General features: G+C 44.6%; 1 protein-coding gene across 1 annotated transcript in view; it reads right to left on the bottom strand.

Annotated features, from left to right (window-relative positions):
• Positions 1-18,470, bottom strand: part of Map2k1 (mitogen-activated protein kinase kinase 1) — a 68,887-nt gene that overhangs the window by 9,231 nt on the left and 41,186 nt on the right. The window contains exons 4-6 of the mRNA XM_041679454.1: positions 13,291-13,368; positions 12,646-12,697; positions 979-1,103 (exon numbers count right to left, since the gene is read on the bottom strand). Coding sequence (XP_041535388.1) covers positions 979-1,103; positions 12,646-12,697; positions 13,291-13,368 — 255 coding nt within the window. The remainder of the gene's footprint in view (positions 1-978; positions 1,104-12,645; positions 12,698-13,290; positions 13,369-18,470) is intronic.

Raw genomic sequence — 18,470 nt, 5'->3', positions numbered from 1 at the left:
TCCTCACCTCCTATATAGGAACCATCACCTCTACTGATGGTAAAACTGCAGGGATGGATTGTGACACTCAAGTGTGTGACAGCTCTGTGTATGAAACACTGGGCCAGGACTGTCCTTAACATCTGGACCTGCATTTTTCCCTTGGTTCTGTAAAAACTACCAACTCTAATCCTCCTGTGCATTGCCTCTGTAGTATTCCCTGCAGACTTCCATCTTGTCCTGTAATACTTACAAATGGGCTCTCATTCAGTCAACCTGACAGCATCCACTCACCAGCCATTCCTAACATTCTCAATGTGCCAGACCCCTGCAAGGCCCTAGGAAAGACACCTGGGTATTCCTAGAAGCCTGAGGTACAGGAAAGCGAAAGACTCCATGATGGCATGACCATGGACATGGGGACAACTGCATGCAGCGCTCAGGTGACAGTGGGAGCCAGCAGAGTTGGGCTCAGGAGGGAAGACTGCCACGATGGGGTACTGACTGGGCCAGAGCAGACTCTAACCAGGAGCTGGACAGAAGGCAGGTAAATGACCCAGAGACATGCAGCGAAGAGGAAGGAGAAGGAGGAAAGATGCAGAATGGAGGAAATGATTCCAAACAGACTCTAAGCAGGGCCACTAGAGGATAAAAGGCTGGGGACCAGCAGTGGGACAGCTGAGCTATGGTCATGTCTGTGTATCTTAGTTTGAGGATCTGACAATCAGGTAAGATGTCAGGTGGCTTCTCAGTCTCTCCAGGATGGAAGCCAGACTGGAGCGAGGAAAGCACAATCCCTTCTAGTGGCTGAAACCCCAATTACCTGTGAACATTTGTGAAAGGAAGATATTAGCTCTCTCTGTGAGGGCCACTGTGCCTCATCCCTCCTTTCTCAATCCCTATGCATAAATCTGGGGCTCTATGGTCTATAAAATGTGGCTGTTTATGCTAAGAATGAAGCCAACAGAGACACTGGAGGAAGGGAACTTCAGTTCGTACCGACATGTATGACCTTGTGCCTACAAAAGAGTTGGCCATGGAGTCAATTAGCTGCCCGCTGACCCCAAAATCACAGAGTTTGATCTCCCCACGGGAGTTCACAAGGATGTTGGAAGGCTTGACATCTGTGAAGAGAGAACAGGAAATGAAAGAATTAACACTGGTAGTTTGGGAAAGGAGGTCAGTGCTCTACAGACCACACATGCCCCCATCACAGGCAATCCTTGACTTGCGAACTCCAGACATAGTTGACAAAAGATGTCTACTCTTTCAGAGTGCAGACCCGGTCATATGACTCAACAGAAGGGGTCAGTTATCATGAACAAGAGCAGGGCATACCTGCTCTTGGGAGGCAGAGGCAGGCAGACCTTTGAGTTAGAGGCCAGCCTGGTCTACAGAGTCAGTTCTAGGACAGCCGGGGCTACACAGAAAAACCCTGTCTCTATAGCACAAAAGGAAAAGGAAAAAAAGATTCTAAAGTCTGTTACTTCAGATACCCACCCCTACTAGCAAGACACAGTATTTGACTACTGATCAAACTAAAAAGGAATGGCTGTAAGATCCTCCTTCCTCAGTTTCCTGGGATCACAGGGTTTCTCTATGTAGTTCTGTAATATCTGCCCTATAACATCCCACTTAATGCCTCTCCTGAGCCAGCTAACCCACATCATCTTCAGCCTCACTTGACACCAGCTTCAGCAAGGCAGGGAAGACTCTCAGAGTCTGTCTCACCTTGTTAAGGCCCAAGCTTAACAAAATAATGAGCATATCTACACTCACTGTAGGCATAGGCATCTGATACACAAAGCACACCGTAGTGTGGTCTTTCCAAGACCCAGCCCTCACTAGAAATGTCAGGTCTAACAACTCTGGAAACTGTAGAAACCTCTCTGCAACTCTGCCTCCCACAGAAGAACCCAGAGCTCAGGCACTAGGAGGAATCTTAAATGCATCAGGTTTTTCTCCACTTCCAATACAGATCTAAGGGCCCAGAGCTTATTCAAGGTCACAGAGCAAAAACTGTCCTCTGTCTAGCGTCCTACCATATTCCTAATGACCACATTACTCAGCAGTCTCTCACCTACTTGTCACTGAGCACCTGCCTCAAACAGGCGCCCTGCAGTACTAGGGAAAGAGTGGGGACATGCTGCCAAGTTCCCGGTAACATCCAGTTCACATGCAACTGGTGTCAGGTGATAAATCAACCAATGATAAGTGTATAATGCCAGATAGTCCACAGCCAGGTGAGAGCAGGTAAGTGTGCAAGAATCACCACTGGAGAGCTACTTTGATAGGTGGGAGGCGAGGGGCTATCTGTCCCTTCTCCAACACAGCTTACAAGAGACCCTTCTTATAAGGACAGACCTCGTAAGAGGACAGACCTCGGAGGTCACATGTTCAGGATATGGGGTCGACCTAGGAAGAGCCAGGGGTGTAATGTGCCTGTAGGGCCTGCTAGGGGCAGCACATGGAAGGCTTTCAACATGAGCCTTCTTCCCCAATACCCCTCACCCATCCCAGATGCCTCCCATGGCCTTTCTGGTATGACCTGAAGCAAGAGAGAAGCACTGGCTTGACCCTTGTCACCTACACTACATGTAGTCTTGAGCAAGTCCACTTATCTTCTCTGACAGGGGCAGCTGATATACCACACATACACCATCTCCAAAGGTGACCTCCTCAGCCCAGAGCATCCCCTCCTGGGTGGTTGCATTTGCTTGCATTGCTGCTTCTCTCCCTCCAGGCTCAGCTGCCACTAGATGTCTTTGCATCTGATTTCTATTCACATGGCAAGCAGGCCTCTGCATTCAAGATTATATAACCCTCTTCTCCCTTCTGAGCTCCAGCTTCAGCCTCCTAGACCCGCCCCAGGCTGCAGAGATCACTGGGGCTGGAAAGAATGAGAGGATACCCTGAAGGGCTTTACCCTGTTCTGACCCTTCAGGCTTCAGATACACTGCGTGCAGCCCTCCTGGTGACCAGAAGACTTAGCAATACTAACGTATGCTATGGGAGTACCAGCCAGAACATGTTCTTTACCCTAACCCGACCCAGTTAGCCCAGCTAACTCTTCTTTGACAGTAGAAAGTGTGAGATGTCGAACAAGGCCAGCATGGATTCATTTCCTGATCTCCAGAGGTACCTTAGTTTAGCTTCTCAAAGCCGCCAGCCCTCCACATACTCCGCTCCCCAGATTATCCCCTCCACCCTGTACACATGGCAACTAGAACTCCGCCAGGACAGAGACTGCTGTGGCTCCCATCTGCCTTGAAAAACAGCCCAAAGCTCCCTTTCCTGGCTTTGCAAACTTTCCAATGTTTCTTATCCCCCATCTACCCTCCCTCTGATCCAGGCTGGTCTGCATCTAACTGCCCCAGAGTAAATGCTGCTCCTAGCCAACTTTTACTGTTCCCTGCATCTGAAATGTCCTTTCTACTCACTCTCTGGTGTCTACATTTAGTATCTAGTATCTCCTAGTCCCCTTCCCAATGTGGGAGATTTACCTGAGCTTCTTCCCACACTTCCCCAGCAGATGCCTCAGAGGTGATTCACATGAGAGGCCCAGTACTACTGAATGGCTTATCCAAGCCTCCAGTGATGGAGGAAGGTCATTGGTTAAAAAAATTAAGAAACTGCTTGGCTGGCCCTCATAGGTTAGAACACAGGTGGTGGAGAAAACAGAACAGAATGCTGGAGGAAGAGGAAGTGAGCTCAGACTCTACAGCTCTCCTCTCGGGAGCAGAGGCCTCAGAAGAGACGCCATGACCCGCTCCCGGGCAGACACACGCGATGAAGCTCCAACCCAGGATGGACGTAGGCTAGAATCTTTCCCGGTAAGACAGGTGCACACAGATTATTAGAGATGGGTTGATCGGGATATCAGAATTAGCCTAGAAGAGGCTAGATAGAAATGGGCCAAGCAGTGTTTAAAAGAATACAGTTTCCGTGTAATTATTTCGGGGCATAAGCTAGGCAGGCGGCCGGGGTGCTGGGGACGCAGCCCCGCCGCTCCTATTATTACAACACTCCAGTTCTGTCCCAGCCCTTCAAGATCAGGTATTGTTAGCCAAGCAGTATTCTGTGTGAAGTACCCCCTGGGCTTCCAAGTTGCTAAGAAACCCACCCAATACTGAATGATGCTTCCTTTCCTGCCCCACTGGTCTATTCTCTTTAGCAATGGGGAATCTCCAAAAAATAGAGCAAAGAGCAGGCAGTGGAAGAGTGCTTATCTAACTAGCACTTTCGAAGCCTGGGTTCCATCCACAGCACCAAACAGGAAAACAAAACTCAACAAAAGAAGCTTTATGTAAAACTAAGTGGCAAAAGTATTCTTTTGTGACACCAAAATAACCACTATTCAAAGCTTCCTAACTTTTCCCAAGAGCACATATTAGCAAGTTTGACTTCTGGACATTTCCTACCTGTTAAAACAAGAGATCTGCATAAAATGCTCTGGGAGCCATTTGTTTATGCTACAAACACAGAATATGATCCTGCACTAACTAAGCAATGAGCAAAAGGGCACAGACCTTGTCCCAAAGGATGTGATCCCCAGGGAGGTAGTGTACACAGTATGACCATGAAGACAGACGGAGTTATGCCTCAGTTCTCTGAGTGAGCTCAACTGGTATCACCCACTGATGGCTGCTGCTTACTAGCAAGGCTAGCAAGCAGGTGAAAGAGGCAGAGCAACCCTCCAGGAGATTCCCTGTATGGTGGGTCCTTCTTTTTTTTTTTATTTTTTAATTTTATTTTTGGCTAAGCCGCATTCCTTAAGATGGAACTTAATGGCTAGGCATGGAGGATGAGAAGGGCAGGAGACAGGTGTAGAGGTGGGAAGCCCAAGAGAATCAGAGGAAGGGATGGAAGGGCAAGAACCCTGCAGAGGAGCAAGCAGTGACAAAGATGGATAGCAGACAGGCTCTTCTGTGACAAAGGCTGGATCCAAAAGTGAAGGGACCTTAGGCAGTAAGAACTGGTTTGTTTTAAAGGCAAATGAGCTATTGAATTTGTCATTATTTACTTTTTTTTTTTTTAAGACAGGGTCTGTCAGGCAGTGGTGGTGTTTGCCTTAAATCCCAGCACTTTGGGAGGCAGAGGTAGGTGGATCTCTGTGAGTTCAAGGCCACCCTGGTCTATAAGAGCTAGTTCCAGCTAGCGCTGTTACATAGAGAAACCCTGTCTCAAAAAGAAAGAGAAAAAAAGAGTCTCAAGAATTCAGGCTGGCTTCAAACTTGCGGTGTAGTTTAGGATGACCTTGAACTTCTAATCCTCTCGCTTCTAACTCCCAAGTGCTAGGATTAAGGATGTGGACTACCACACCAGGATAAGTAGTGCTGCTGATAAACCTAGGACTGCATGCACTCTAGGCAAACAGTACCAATTGAGCTACATACATCCCCAATCCCTAATGAGATTTTCTTAAATGCTGATTTTAGGTTTCAAATGACTCCCCCTTCCCAGCACGCTTAGCAAAACATTAGGAACCCTCTCTAAGATGGAGAAATAGGAGAAAGGAGCTGACCCAAATGACTCTACTCAAAGTCTTCACGGAGCTACTTCTGGCTACCCATGACTTCAGAGAACTAACTAAGCAGCAGAGATAAAAAACTAAAAACAAGCAAACAAAAACTCCAAAAATTCCAAAGACTTCAATTAGCCATTACCTGCAAATGTAATCTTTTTCCCATCTAAACTTCCTTCCCCCAGAGTACTGATAAAAGGTCCCCAGTTTCCCCACCGCGTTCCACTTCTCAAGAAGAATGGGTGTAGCTGGGGCACCTAAGGACAGCTGAGGCTGGCTAAGAGTTTGGGCAAGCCAGCAGACCCAAGCTGAAGGCCCAGGCCTGCTGCACACTCTCCCTTTGCTCCTAACAGTAGCAGTATGAGGGTACCAGGAACTCTGAGCAGATAAAGCCATGACTCTGTCATAATAGCCGGGTAACCTGAGAGCAAAGGTTGTGGTTTGAACTCCAGACTCCTGATGGTGTGCTCTTGACAAAAACTGGGGAACCAGGGCCCTGACTACAGAGCCCACACAAACCACAGGAGTCATGCCTTGAGGCTTGGAAAAGCTATTAACAAGCTGTAATTGGCTGTGGCAATAAGCCTTTTGGGAAATGGACTGAATTGGGGAAGGCGGAACTCCTGAAAATCCAGGTGTGAGAGAAACCCTACCTACTCTACTCTCCACATGCTGCTGCGTCCTCAGTTCCAGCCCATTCAACCTCCACCAGAGTCTAACTGCAAGAGGCCTTCAAGGCATCTCCACCTTTGGCTATAGCTGAGTTCAAGCAGCAAGCAGAACCTGTAAGTTAGGTCCTAACCAGCAACTATTTTTATCCTCCAAGCCCAGCAACCACACTGCAAGGATTTTCCTCTCCCATCCAAGACACAATAGGTTTTTAAATGCTTGAATAGTGTGCCCTCCTGTACCCTCTCACCAACTCAGTGTCCACCCAGCCTGACAGTAATGGGCACACAAATCTTGTCAGTGACACACATTACAGAGTCCAGGGTTTCATTCTTATAGCACATGCCATTTTGAGCAATAGTACAGATTTTGGAAACAGAAAATCCAGAGCAAGATGTATAAGGGTGACATTCAGAGAGCATAGTAAGTAGGGTCCTGGAAGGATAGGAAAAGAGGTCAGCAAGGGAAATTCTTCCAGCTCTGGGTCCTTCTTTTCTCATTTCTATGGCCCTATAGCAACATCTGGCAGAGCTGGTCCATATCATATACATGGAAACTGAGGCTTCACAATGAAGTTCCTTGCCAAAAATAAAAAAGTAACCGTCCCATCAAAGATAGATTCACTGGGGCTAGGGCAATGACCCAGGCAGTGAAGTGCTTGTACAAGCACAAGGACCTGTGTGTGATCCCCAGCACCCATACAAACAGTGGGGCACAGTAGTACACACATAAAATTAGTGCTTCGGGTGAGGGAACAGATGGATCCCTGAGGCTCACCGTTCAGTCAAGCTAGAGAAAACACTGAGCTCCAAGTCCCCTGAGAGACTTTGTCTCAAAAATAAAGCAGAGATCAACTGCGGAAGACATACAGTGTCGACTTCTGGTCTACACACTCACATACACCAACATGCACACACCCACATGTATATATGTGCATACCCCACAAAAAAGAACCCTCCTTGGTTATGTTTCTACTGCTGTGATAAAACACTATGACCAAAAGCAACTCTCAGGTCACACTCCGTCACCAAAGGAAGTCAGAGCAGGAACATAGAAGAAGAACTGAAACAGAAACCACACTCTACTTTGCTGACTGACTTGTTCCCCATGGTTTGTTCAGTCTGTTCAGTTTGTTCAATCTTCCTTTCTTTTCTTTCTTTCTCTTTAAGACTTATTATAGGGCTGGAGAGATAGCTCAGAGGTTAAGAGCACTGGATGCTCTTCCAGAGATCCTGAGTTCAGTTCCCAGCAACCACATGGTTGCTCACAGCCATCTGTAATGAGATCTGGTGCCTTCTTCTGGCCTGTAAGCATAAATATAGACAGGACATTGTATACATAATAAATAAATACATCTTAAAAAAAAAGATTTATTATATATACAATGTTCTGCCCGCATATATGCCTACAGGCCAGAAGAGGGCACCAAATCTCATTACAGGTGGTTGTGAGCCACCATGTGGTTGCTGCGAATTGAACTCAGGACTTTTGGAAGAGCAGGCAATGCTCTTAACAGCTGAGCCATCTCTCCAACCCCTGCAGGAGTGGTTTTTAAGGAGAAAAAGGAGAAGTCTGTGCTAATGTCAATATGTGGACCCAGGCTCCACCAAAGCCAGGCACCATAGATAAGTCCGGACTAGGGCTGGAGAGATGTCTCAGAGGTTAAGAGCACTGGCTACTATCCCAGAGGTCCTGAGTTCAATTCCCAGCAACCATGTGGTGGCTTACAACCATCTGTAATGAGATCTGGTGCCCTCTTCTGGCCTGCAGGAAGAACACTGTAGACATAATTAATAAATAAATAAATTTTTAAAAAAATAGAAAGAAAAAAGTCCAGACAAGAGTTCAAGAGGCCACACACCAACCGTTCTTAGTCTGGTGAGGGCCATACTTAAAGGAGTACAGGAGAGACTGACAAGGGCATAATTCAGTCCTTGTGTAGTCTAGATCCATAGACAGTAACCAGCAACCATGTGCTCATCACCAGCTTCAGCTGCAGTTCATTTGTATGTCAAACATACTCCCTCTAAAATCCTAGCCTTTTCCTGACAGGACGAAAGGGAGCCCACTGGCTCAATACAAATCCCAACCCTTTGCATCATTGCACCCATCAATCTTTGATCTGACTTTTCCTGCTTCTCCAACTTGGACCAGAACCTCTGTGAGGGCAGGAGTTCAGAATGTTTGTATGGTCAATGTTTGCTTTTTGGGTTTTAATTGAAGGGAAGGGAGACAAAGTCTAACTTTTTTGTCCTGGCTGGCCTGGAACTTGCCATGTAAACCAGGCTGCCCTTAAACATGGTACATCCTCATCATGCCAGGTGATTTGGGGAGGCAGAGGCCACCCCAACTTTCTGTGAGAAAAGCCCTCAGGACAGTGCCTGACAAGGGACAAAAGTCATCTAAAAGAGAGAGATCTGCCTGTCTCTGACTCCCAGATGCTAGGATTAAAGGCATGCACAACCACACCCTGCTCAATGGTTTTTTATTAAATACCAACACCTTGGTGCTATTAGACAGTCACTGGCCAGGGTTTCATCTGATCCTAGGCTGTTCAAAGAAATGGAAGAGGTGAGACTGAGAAGTTACTGACAATTCTGCTGAGATCATTCAAGGAGCCAATGGTAGAGTCGGAAAGAGCCTCCTATTAACTTTTTTTGTTTGTTTTGTTTTTTTGAGACAGGGTTTCTATGTAGCTTTTGGAGCCTGTCCTGGAACTAGCTCTTGTAGACCAGGCTGGCCTTGAACTCACAGAGATCCACCTGCCTCTGCCTCCCGAGTGCTGGGATTAAAGACGTGTGCCACCACCGCCGACTCTCCTATGAACTTTTTTACCTGCAGTCAAGATGCTAAAGGGAAGGACATGGTTTGGAAGCCACTTAATTAATGGGCAGCAGCTCCCAGGAGATTCAGTGCCACAGCCACTACCTAGGGGCAGTCACTGTGTGGGGTGAGTCACCACTTACCTCCAGAAAGAAAACTTAAAATCAGCTGTTCCCATGAAGAAGACAATCCCACAAACAGCTGTCTCTAATTAATGTGGTTCCTAGCCTCAAGCTGAGAATGACTCTACTATTGTTCCTCCATGGTATCTAGCCTTATGAGCTGGCTTCCATCTTGTTTTGGCACTGGTTAATAACCTCGCTCCTGCAGCTCCCCCATTCCTGTCTCTCCAAACTCCACCCACTCAGAGAATCACCAATAAAGGGAAGGCGCAAAAAGCCCTGTTCCACATTGTTGGCAGCTACAGCAGCTCCTCCCCTGAAGTTGCCAGCAGTTCAAGTCCCCCCACTAAAGTGTTCCGTTTTTGACTATACTTGGGCACAAACCCAGCTTGTGGCAGACACCTCTCACCTACAAGTTATATAATCTCCCTGCCTTAGGTCGAATGTGTGGCTTCTCCAGCCTCGATCTCTGGGACTGGAGAACCCGCCCAGGATTGCTTTGCTCAAATAAACCTGTTGTTAATACTTTTTCATTTCAGCTTGATCAAACTTACTGCATGAGCATAAAAACCTATTCTGGAGTACAAAAAACCTATTTGTCATGGAAAACCTTTTACTTTTGTTCTAAATACTGGGAATTGAACCCAGCCTTATGCATGCTAAGAACATGCTCTATATTGTGCTACACCCCTACTTTTAATTTACTTGCTTTCAACATTCATTCCTTCTCCTCAACTTCTATTAACAGATTCCGTCCGTGTCAGTGGGATCTGCTCCTTCTGAAATGCCCAATAGTTTTGTTTGGGTGTCAATCATGAGGCTCCATCTATGGGAACAACAGTGACATGTAACCCAGGTGGCCTACCACAGTACTTTAATGCCCTGGCACAAACACTAGTCCAGGTGAGAGCAGAACCCCCAGCAAAGCCAAACACTAATGTGGACTAGGGAGAGTAGGCGAAGCTTTATCTGGCTGGGGTGGAGTACATTCAGGACTTCATGTATAAGTGGCAGGTAGGATTCATGCTCCCCTCACTAAAGAGATTCTGCATAGCCAGGTGGTGGTGTAGCACATCTTTAATCCCAGCATTCAAAAGGCAGAGAGAGGCAGGCATATCTCTGTGAGTTTAAGGTCAGCCTGGTCTATAGATCTGGTTCCAGGACAGGCTACAAAAAGCTACACAAAGAAACCCTGCCTGGGGCGGAGGGGGCGAAGGCCAGAGGAGGAGAAGGGCTGGAGAATTTGCCTGAAAAGAAAGCCATACAAAAAAGAGGAAGACTAAGTTGATTGGAGTCCTGAGACTCTAAGTTTAACTCCATCTTCATCACTGCCTTCAGACTTGCTGGTGACTCAAGCCAATATATTCTATCTTCTGATTAAGTAATCTTAAGTCTGATACAATCAAAGAATTCTGACTAATAAGGTTCTATTAGAAAGATGGGGGGGGGGGGCTAGAGAGATGGCTCAGCGGTTAAGAGCATTGCCTGCTCTTCCAAAGGTCCTGAGTTCAATTCCCAGCAACCACATGGTGGCTTACAACCATCTGAAATGAGATCTGCTGCCCTCTTCTGGCCTGCAGACATACACACAGACAGAATATTGTATACATAATAAATAAATAAATATTAAAAAAAAATTAGAAAGATGGTGGGGGGAAGAAAGAAAGTTGGTGAGGTTATTACAGATCCTCTTTCTCCTGGAAGACATAATTCATCTATGAACCTTCTCTATGGCCTTCACATGACTCATCCAGCAACTGCACTTGGCAGGTATTCTACAAATATTTTATAAATATTAATTACTTATCTTGGATAAAGGAAGATACTGTGAGGAGGGAGTAGGTTAACATGGAGGGGCCTAGTCATGCACCTACACATGACTATCACTGGAATGTCACAGACTTCCTTCCCAGTGCCTGGCCAGCAGCTCACAAATCACATGTATCAGAGTTCAACACAGACTGCTCTTCCCATTGGATACCCAAGGGAAATAGAATACAAGGGCCTATACAGCACCACAGCCCATCCCAGAGGACTAGTTCACCACATAGAATCCATAATTTGGCCAAAGTGTGAGCACTGATTACCTGAGAACATCAGCCATATTGAGGCTGGAAGTGTGCTTCATGAAAGCAGAGACAAATCGTTAGGAATGAGAACTAGCTTATCTCTTACATTCGCATTTGGTGTGGATCCTCTGGACATGAGAGGTTAAGAGCCCTGTCTGCTCTTCCAGAGGTCCTAAATTCAATTCCCAGCAACCACATGGTGGCTCACAACCATCTATAATGAGATCTGATGCCCTCTTCTGGCATGTAGGCATACATGCAGACCTAACTATATACATAAGAAATAAATTTAAGTAAATGAGGGAAAAGAGATAAAGAGAGATAGAGAGAGAGAGCTGCTTGTACAGACAAGGCAAAGTACCTCACTAGGACCAGAGCCTACACATCTAGTAGAAGGTACCTGTCCAAACAATACCTGAAAACAGCTAGTCATATTTTACTACTTCTCACTAGCAAAGTAATTTGTAAACAAGGCTAGCTTTATATTGTTGACATTTTCTTTTTTTTTTTTGTGAGAGAGGGTTTTACCATGCAACTCTGGCTGATCTGGACATCACTATGTAGATCAGGTTGGCCTAGATGGAATTCAGGAGATTCACCTGCTTCTGGCTCCTAAGATCTAGAATTAAAGGCCTGCACGTCATGCCTGTTACTAATATATTGTAGAAGACTTCTGTATATATTTCTTGGTTGTCCTAGAACTCACTCTGTAGACCAGGCTGGCCTCAAACTCAGAGATTTACCTGCCTCTGCCTCCCAAGCGCTGGGATTAAGTGTTTGCCAGCACCGCTCGGCTTCTAAAGTAATTTTAAAGAGAGATTCTTGGAGCTGTGACTGTAGCTGGTGTAGAGTGCCAGTGAGGTGCTCATGCCTATAACCCAAACATCCAGGAAGCTGATGATGGAGGACTATCATAGATTCAAGGGCCATACAGTGAGTTTCCAGCAAACCTGTTCTACAATGTAAAAAACCTGTCTCTCAAAAGAAAATAAACAAAAATGCACTGGGAAGGTAGAGGCAGGTGGATCTCTATGAGTTTGAGGTCAGCCTGATCTACATAGTGAGTTCCAGGACAGCCAGGATACATAGGGACATCACTTCAAAAACCAACAAACTAAACGAACAACAACACCACATATACATAACAAACAAAAAATATTAATACAGGGCTTTTTTTTTGTTGCTGTTGGTGGTTTGTTTTTTGGGTTTTTTTTTTTTTTTTTTTTTTTTTTGAGACAGGATCTCATCATATAGCCCATATAGCTCTGGCTGCCCTTGAACTCACAGAGATTCACCTGCCTCTGCCTCTCAATTGCTGGGACTAATGTCATGTGTAGTTATGTCTAGCTTAGTAAAGGGCTTTCATTCTTTCATTCCAAAACAAAACATGAAAAAAGATATGACAACCTTCAGATTTCAGCTGTAATTCAGAATGTAACATCTGGCAATACTTTCTCACCTCTGTGCATAATCTTGTGCTTCTCCCGCAGATATGTCAGGCCTTTTATCACCTGGAGGAAAGGAGGTTAAAAAGAAGGGAAACTGGAATGGTACTGGCTTAGAAAAACAATGTCTCTCTTCAACATTTCCACTAACAGCAACAAATCTGCTTTATCCAGCAGCCTATCACATGTTCTATAACATATTACTGTCAGAAGAAACTGAGGATGGCAAGTGTAAATAACTTTTCAAAACACCCTATAAGAGATTCTTTCCCAAACTGGCAATTTTAAAGACCTTTTCTACTACTACCAATAAGAATGTTCTCAGATACCTTATCCTGTTTTTCAGACACAGGTTTTAACATAAAAGTCGGGGCTGGAGCTTTAGCCCAGTTGGTAGAGTGCTTGCCTTGCATGTATAAGGCCAACACTTCGATCCCCAGCACAGCATAAAACTGGATGTGGTGGTGCACACCTGTCAGCCTAGCACTGGGGGAGCAGCAGAGGCAGACGTATCAGAAGTTCAAAGTCATTCTCTACAGAAAAATTTCTAGTGAGAAACACTATTTTTGAAATAAACTCCCTTCACTGACTTATCTTCCTCCCTTACTTATTTCCTCTCAATCCATTACTTTAGAATAAAAACTTTACTATATACTCACAGCAATGCTAACTTTTCCTAAAATTTGCTCCGGAATTCTTCCAGCCTTCTTCAGCACTTGATCCAAGGACCCACCATCCTAAGAACAAGAATATAAGCCAGTTAGTGACAGTGTTTCTACCATATCAACTATTAAACTTCAGAAGAAAGTGACTCTCATATGCAACACACCTGCTTAACAGATAAGCATCCTTCAGTTTGATCCAGTTATCAAAAAACTGTGGCAGCCTTCAAATAATGATCAAACAAAATCCTGTGAGCCTCTTAAATAAATGACTAACACAGAGTGGTCATAAAAAAGGCTTGCTTTGCACTGACTGACAGCATAGGATAGTGTCAGCTGTGCCGGCTCTATAGTCAGCCTGCCAAAAGGTTAAACACTAACTCTGCCGCTTACTATCTACCGACTCTAAACAGGTTCTGCATCTTGTAAAATGCTGTGAATAATTATAAAGCTACTACTATAATCACGGGCTGTTATAAGGATTAAACAAACTAATACTAAATAAATGATGCACACAGAATATTTAGCATATAGTAAGACCCTGATACACTAGTTAGCTGTTTGGGGTTAGCACCATGGCCCAGTGGGTAGGAATGCTGGCCACATAACACTGACAACCTGAGTTCAGTGCCCAGAACCCACAGTGGAAAGAGAAAAACAATTCATACAAGCTGTTCTTTGTCCTCCACATGTGCTGTAGCATACATACAAATAAACACTTAGAAATTAAAAATTTCAAATTTAAATGGGGTCTTAGGAGAGATGGCTCAGCAGTTCAGACCACTTGTTCTTGTAGAGGGCCCTGGTTCGGCTCTCAGAACCCACATAGCAGCTCACAGTCATCTTTAATTCCAGTTCCAAGGGATCCAATGCCCCCTTCTGGTCTCCAAGAGCACCAGGCATGCATGTGGTGCATATTTGTGTATGCAGGCAAGCACTCGTACACATAAAATAAAAATAAATAAATGTCCTCCAAACTCAGAAGAGAGTACTGGATCTCTTGGAGATGGAGTTAGGAATGGCTTAAGCCACCATTTGAGTGCTGGGAACCAAACCTGGATTTAGAGCACTTACAAAAGCAGCAAGTGCTCTAAATGGGTAAGCCCTATGTCCTGCCACCAGTGTTAGTAGCTTTAGCACTATTATTTCAGTTGACTGACATCTAGTATTCTCCTAACAAATCGATCAACAACAATCAAAAGAAAAATGTCATAGGAGGCAATCATTCATTCTATAACTCCTACAAAGTGTCATGGACTATGTGGTAAATATAAATGGGTAGAGATATAAAAGAAGCTAGCTCCTATCCTCAACATTTGTAACTAATAAATTCAGAATGGTATAAGACAAATACTATAGATACACTGAAGAAGAAGGAGGCAATGTTATCTCTGAAGTCATACTCAGGAATCAGGTTTCTGTATCAAGCAAAGAAAGGAACAAGGAAAGAAATTAACAGGATATTTCAGGAAGGCTGAATGCCAAGACACTCAATAGCTTCACAGCCCTGAGATGCTCTGCAGTTCATTTCATTACGAGTCCATGAAGAGACACAGAGATAGACAAGGCTAGAAATAGCCAGCTGTGGTCAAGGCCCCACCTAGAAAACTTCTCGGTGACTTAAGGTGTTTGTTATGCAAGCATGAGGGCCTGAATTCAAATCCCCAGCATGCATATAAAAAGCCAGGCATGGGTGGCCAGGCGTGGTGGCACACACCATTAATCCCAGCACTCGAGAGGCAGAAGCGGGCAGATCTCTGGGTCTGAGGCCAGCCTGGTCTACAAAGCGAGTTCTAGAACAGTCAGGGCTACACAGAGAAACCCTGTCTCAAAAGAACAAAACAAAACAAGAGCCAGGTATGGTCACGTGCCACACCTGTAACCCCAGCACTGTGCAGGGAAGAGACAGGAGGATCACCGGAGCTTGCTGGCTGCCAGCCTAGCTCGTGGCTGTCAGTGAGACCCTGCCTCAAGGGAGTAAGGTGAAGAGTAACATAGCAGATATGCCACATACACACACACATACGCACCTTAAGATCTGACTTGGTGAAGGCAGAAATAAAGAAATTCACATTTAGGGTTTTCAGAACCACAGCAGATGGGAGTGGAGGTTGAGAGATATATAGGGCAAGAGGTCTTTTTTTTTTAAATATTTATTTATTATGTATACAATATATTCTTTCTGCATTATGCCTGCAGGCCAGAAGAGGGCACCAGACCTCATTACAGATGGTTGTGAACCACCATGTGGTTGCTGGGAATTGAACTCAGGACCTTTGTAAGAGCAGGCAATGCTCTTAACCTCTGAGCCATCTCTCCAGCCCTAGGGCAAGAGGTCTTTGTGCACACAGATAAGCACCAGAAAAGCCAGAAAAGTTAAACATGCAGACTTGTCTCCTCAAAGGATGGAGATTTTACCTGTCTTCCTCCTAGAATGTTTGGAAAGGATGAAGTTTACAACCTGGTGATCCTTTGCCATCTGTAAAGCCAGGCTTCACCTGTCTCCTCCAGAATTTGTTTTGTTTATCCCAGATCCTTTCCCCCTAAATACTGAGCATGGCTTCTAAGTTCATTAAACCCATCCTTATGAGAGGTATCATCTGTATTTTACAACAGCCTAAGTGACTTCTATATTCAATCCTAACTTATTCCACAGGCATTATGTTTACCTCAGTCATTCTCCCTAAACCCTAAACTGTGAGTGCTATTTCAGAGTTAAAGAGTAACCATCTTTATGGAAGAAGTCCTATGTACTTTCTAAGGAGTTTCACTGTAAAGATGTCTTAAACTTTGTTGTACACATAGGTCTGTTTAATTATCATAACTCCTTTTTTTCCAAAATTATACTGTGCTTAATTAAATACAACAAAACAAAACAAAACAAAAAAATCCTAGTGTCAGACTCTAGAAGTTTGAACCAATGATAGCCAAGTTAAGCTGAACTGAGTTTCATTACTGTCTTTTCAGGGATGGTTTGCTGCTGGCAGTAAAGTCTGCACATCCCAGTCCACTCCCCCAGGGAGAATTCTCCATGTGAGGCTGGGAAAGAGGATCACAAGATTTAGGAAAGCCTGGACTACACAACCTAGTAAAACCCTGTCACCAGAAATAATAAAACAGAGCAGGGCCTCTTTCCTTGAAGAGAAAACACATCCATCACTGGAAGTAATTCTCAGATACAGTGGCTAAGGGAAGAGCTAGAAACAATGATCTTGAAGCTGAGCTTTGAAGCAGAGTGAGACTCTGGATGTACATTGAAAGTTTCCACAAGCATCCTGTCTCCAAAATCTCATCTCTATGATGCAGCCATTGACAGTGAGATAAGGAAAGCATATATAATACAGCAAACAGAGCACACTTTATCAAAGTTAAAAAGGAAAGTCAAAATGTTAACTAGGGTTGTTCCCTTCTGTCTAAGCAGTAAGATTATTAGAGACTTCTGTGGCATGATAGTTTTTTCCTTGCACTTTCTACTATTTACAGATTTTCAACAAATAGAAAATGTTTTACTTTTAAAATTACTAATTTATTGAAGTAGAAAAACAAATATATAAATAAATTAAATATGCCAAACATCCATTTTGTGCAATGGTACCAGTAGGCAGACACCAAGCAACTTCCTTTCTAAACAAGAGTCATTTGAGAATACAGACCTGGGGCTACGAAATCAGCTCAGTGGCTAAAAGCACTGCCTGTTCTTCCACAGGACCCGAGTTTAGTTCCCAGCACCCATATCAGGCAGCTCACAACTGCTTATGATTCTAGCTCGAGGGAATCCAACCCCTTTTCTGGCTTATGAAGGCATCCACCCACCCATAGCGTACATTCACAGACACAAAGACACACACAATAAAATAAAAATAGATCTAATAAAATACAGACTTCCCAAAACAAATTATCTGAATCAATACTAAAACCGATTATCAATTTAAAAATCCTATGCTGACAAGATGCACCAATTTCTGTTACATACACACATGCCTGCAAATATAACCGTGTAGACTGTCAAACGCAGGACAGAGTACAAATGACTTCTGATCACAAAGAACACAATTCTATCTTGGTGGGTTGAGCCAACCAAGAAGAGCATTCTGAAACTCAATCTAGACTTTAGTATGATAGAGAGCCTCTAGGGAATGGAAGCACAGTCAGAGTGAGAACACCCTTTACACATACACTTAGTTTCCAAGAGCCTCTATCCAGGCTGTGACCGTGCTAAGCTCATGCCACCAAATTGGTCCTGTGATTCTGGCTGCCTTCAGTGCCACAGGCCCCTTCTGACCAGATCAGGACAATACCAAATCCCAGGAACACTCCCTCCCCAAGTCAGCAGGCTCTACAAACACTGTAGCATCTCTGTTTCCTTCATCAATGGGAAAAGCACAGAAGCTGACAAGCTACTTCTAATTTGCCTCTAATTGAACATAGCTTCAGCTCTTTTAATTTGAATAGCTTTCCTAATAAAGAAATCATCATAAAAAATGAGGTAACAAAGCTGGTCTGTGAAAGTGGATTCAAACGGGTAGAAAGCTACCCTGGTGGTTCTCATGTTTCTTCCTCCGTTTAGGCAACGAATGGGACTACTTTTGAAATGACCCTAAGCACAGCATAGGACAGAGGGCAACCCAGCTAACTGAATACATACGACCTTCCCAGGGGGTTGGTAAGGAAGCTATTTCTATTTCACCATGGGTTTATGAAGAGATGCAGAGTTGATCAGACTGGATTAAAAAATGGCTAGCTGTGGCCAAGTTCCCATCAAGAAAACCAACAATTGATGGAGGCAGAAGTTAAGGAATCTGCTCCTGGTGTTTTAAGGTGAGAACATCAACTGAGAGAGAGGGGGGAAAGAGGGAAAAAGGGAAAGAGAGGGAGAACTTTCAGTGTAGAGTGCATGCTTACACACACACACACACACACACACACACAGAGAGAGAGAGAGAGAGAGAGAGAGAAAGCTATTAAAAAGAAGCCACATTGGCTTTTCGTCTTTACCCACCAGAGTGACAAGCAGTGCTAGACGGAGAACAATGGGCTCACAAGACAAGCTAATCAGGATTATCCAGCCTCCTGCAACCCACCCCGCAGCACTCCAGTTCTGCTTCACTGTTGCCAAGAACTTGTGATCACCAACTACCACTGCTGACATGGTGCTTATTTTTAGAAGCCAATTATTA

Source organism: Microtus oregoni, unplaced genomic scaffold (assembly GCF_018167655.1).
Source record: "Microtus oregoni isolate MIOR12 unplaced genomic scaffold, Mior012 000032F_ref0000030, whole genome shotgun sequence".
Taxonomy (NCBI): Eukaryota; Metazoa; Chordata; class Mammalia; order Rodentia; family Cricetidae; genus Microtus; species Microtus oregoni.
Note: the sequence above shows the minus strand (reverse complement) of the source record. Positions and strands in the feature narration are given on the sequence as shown.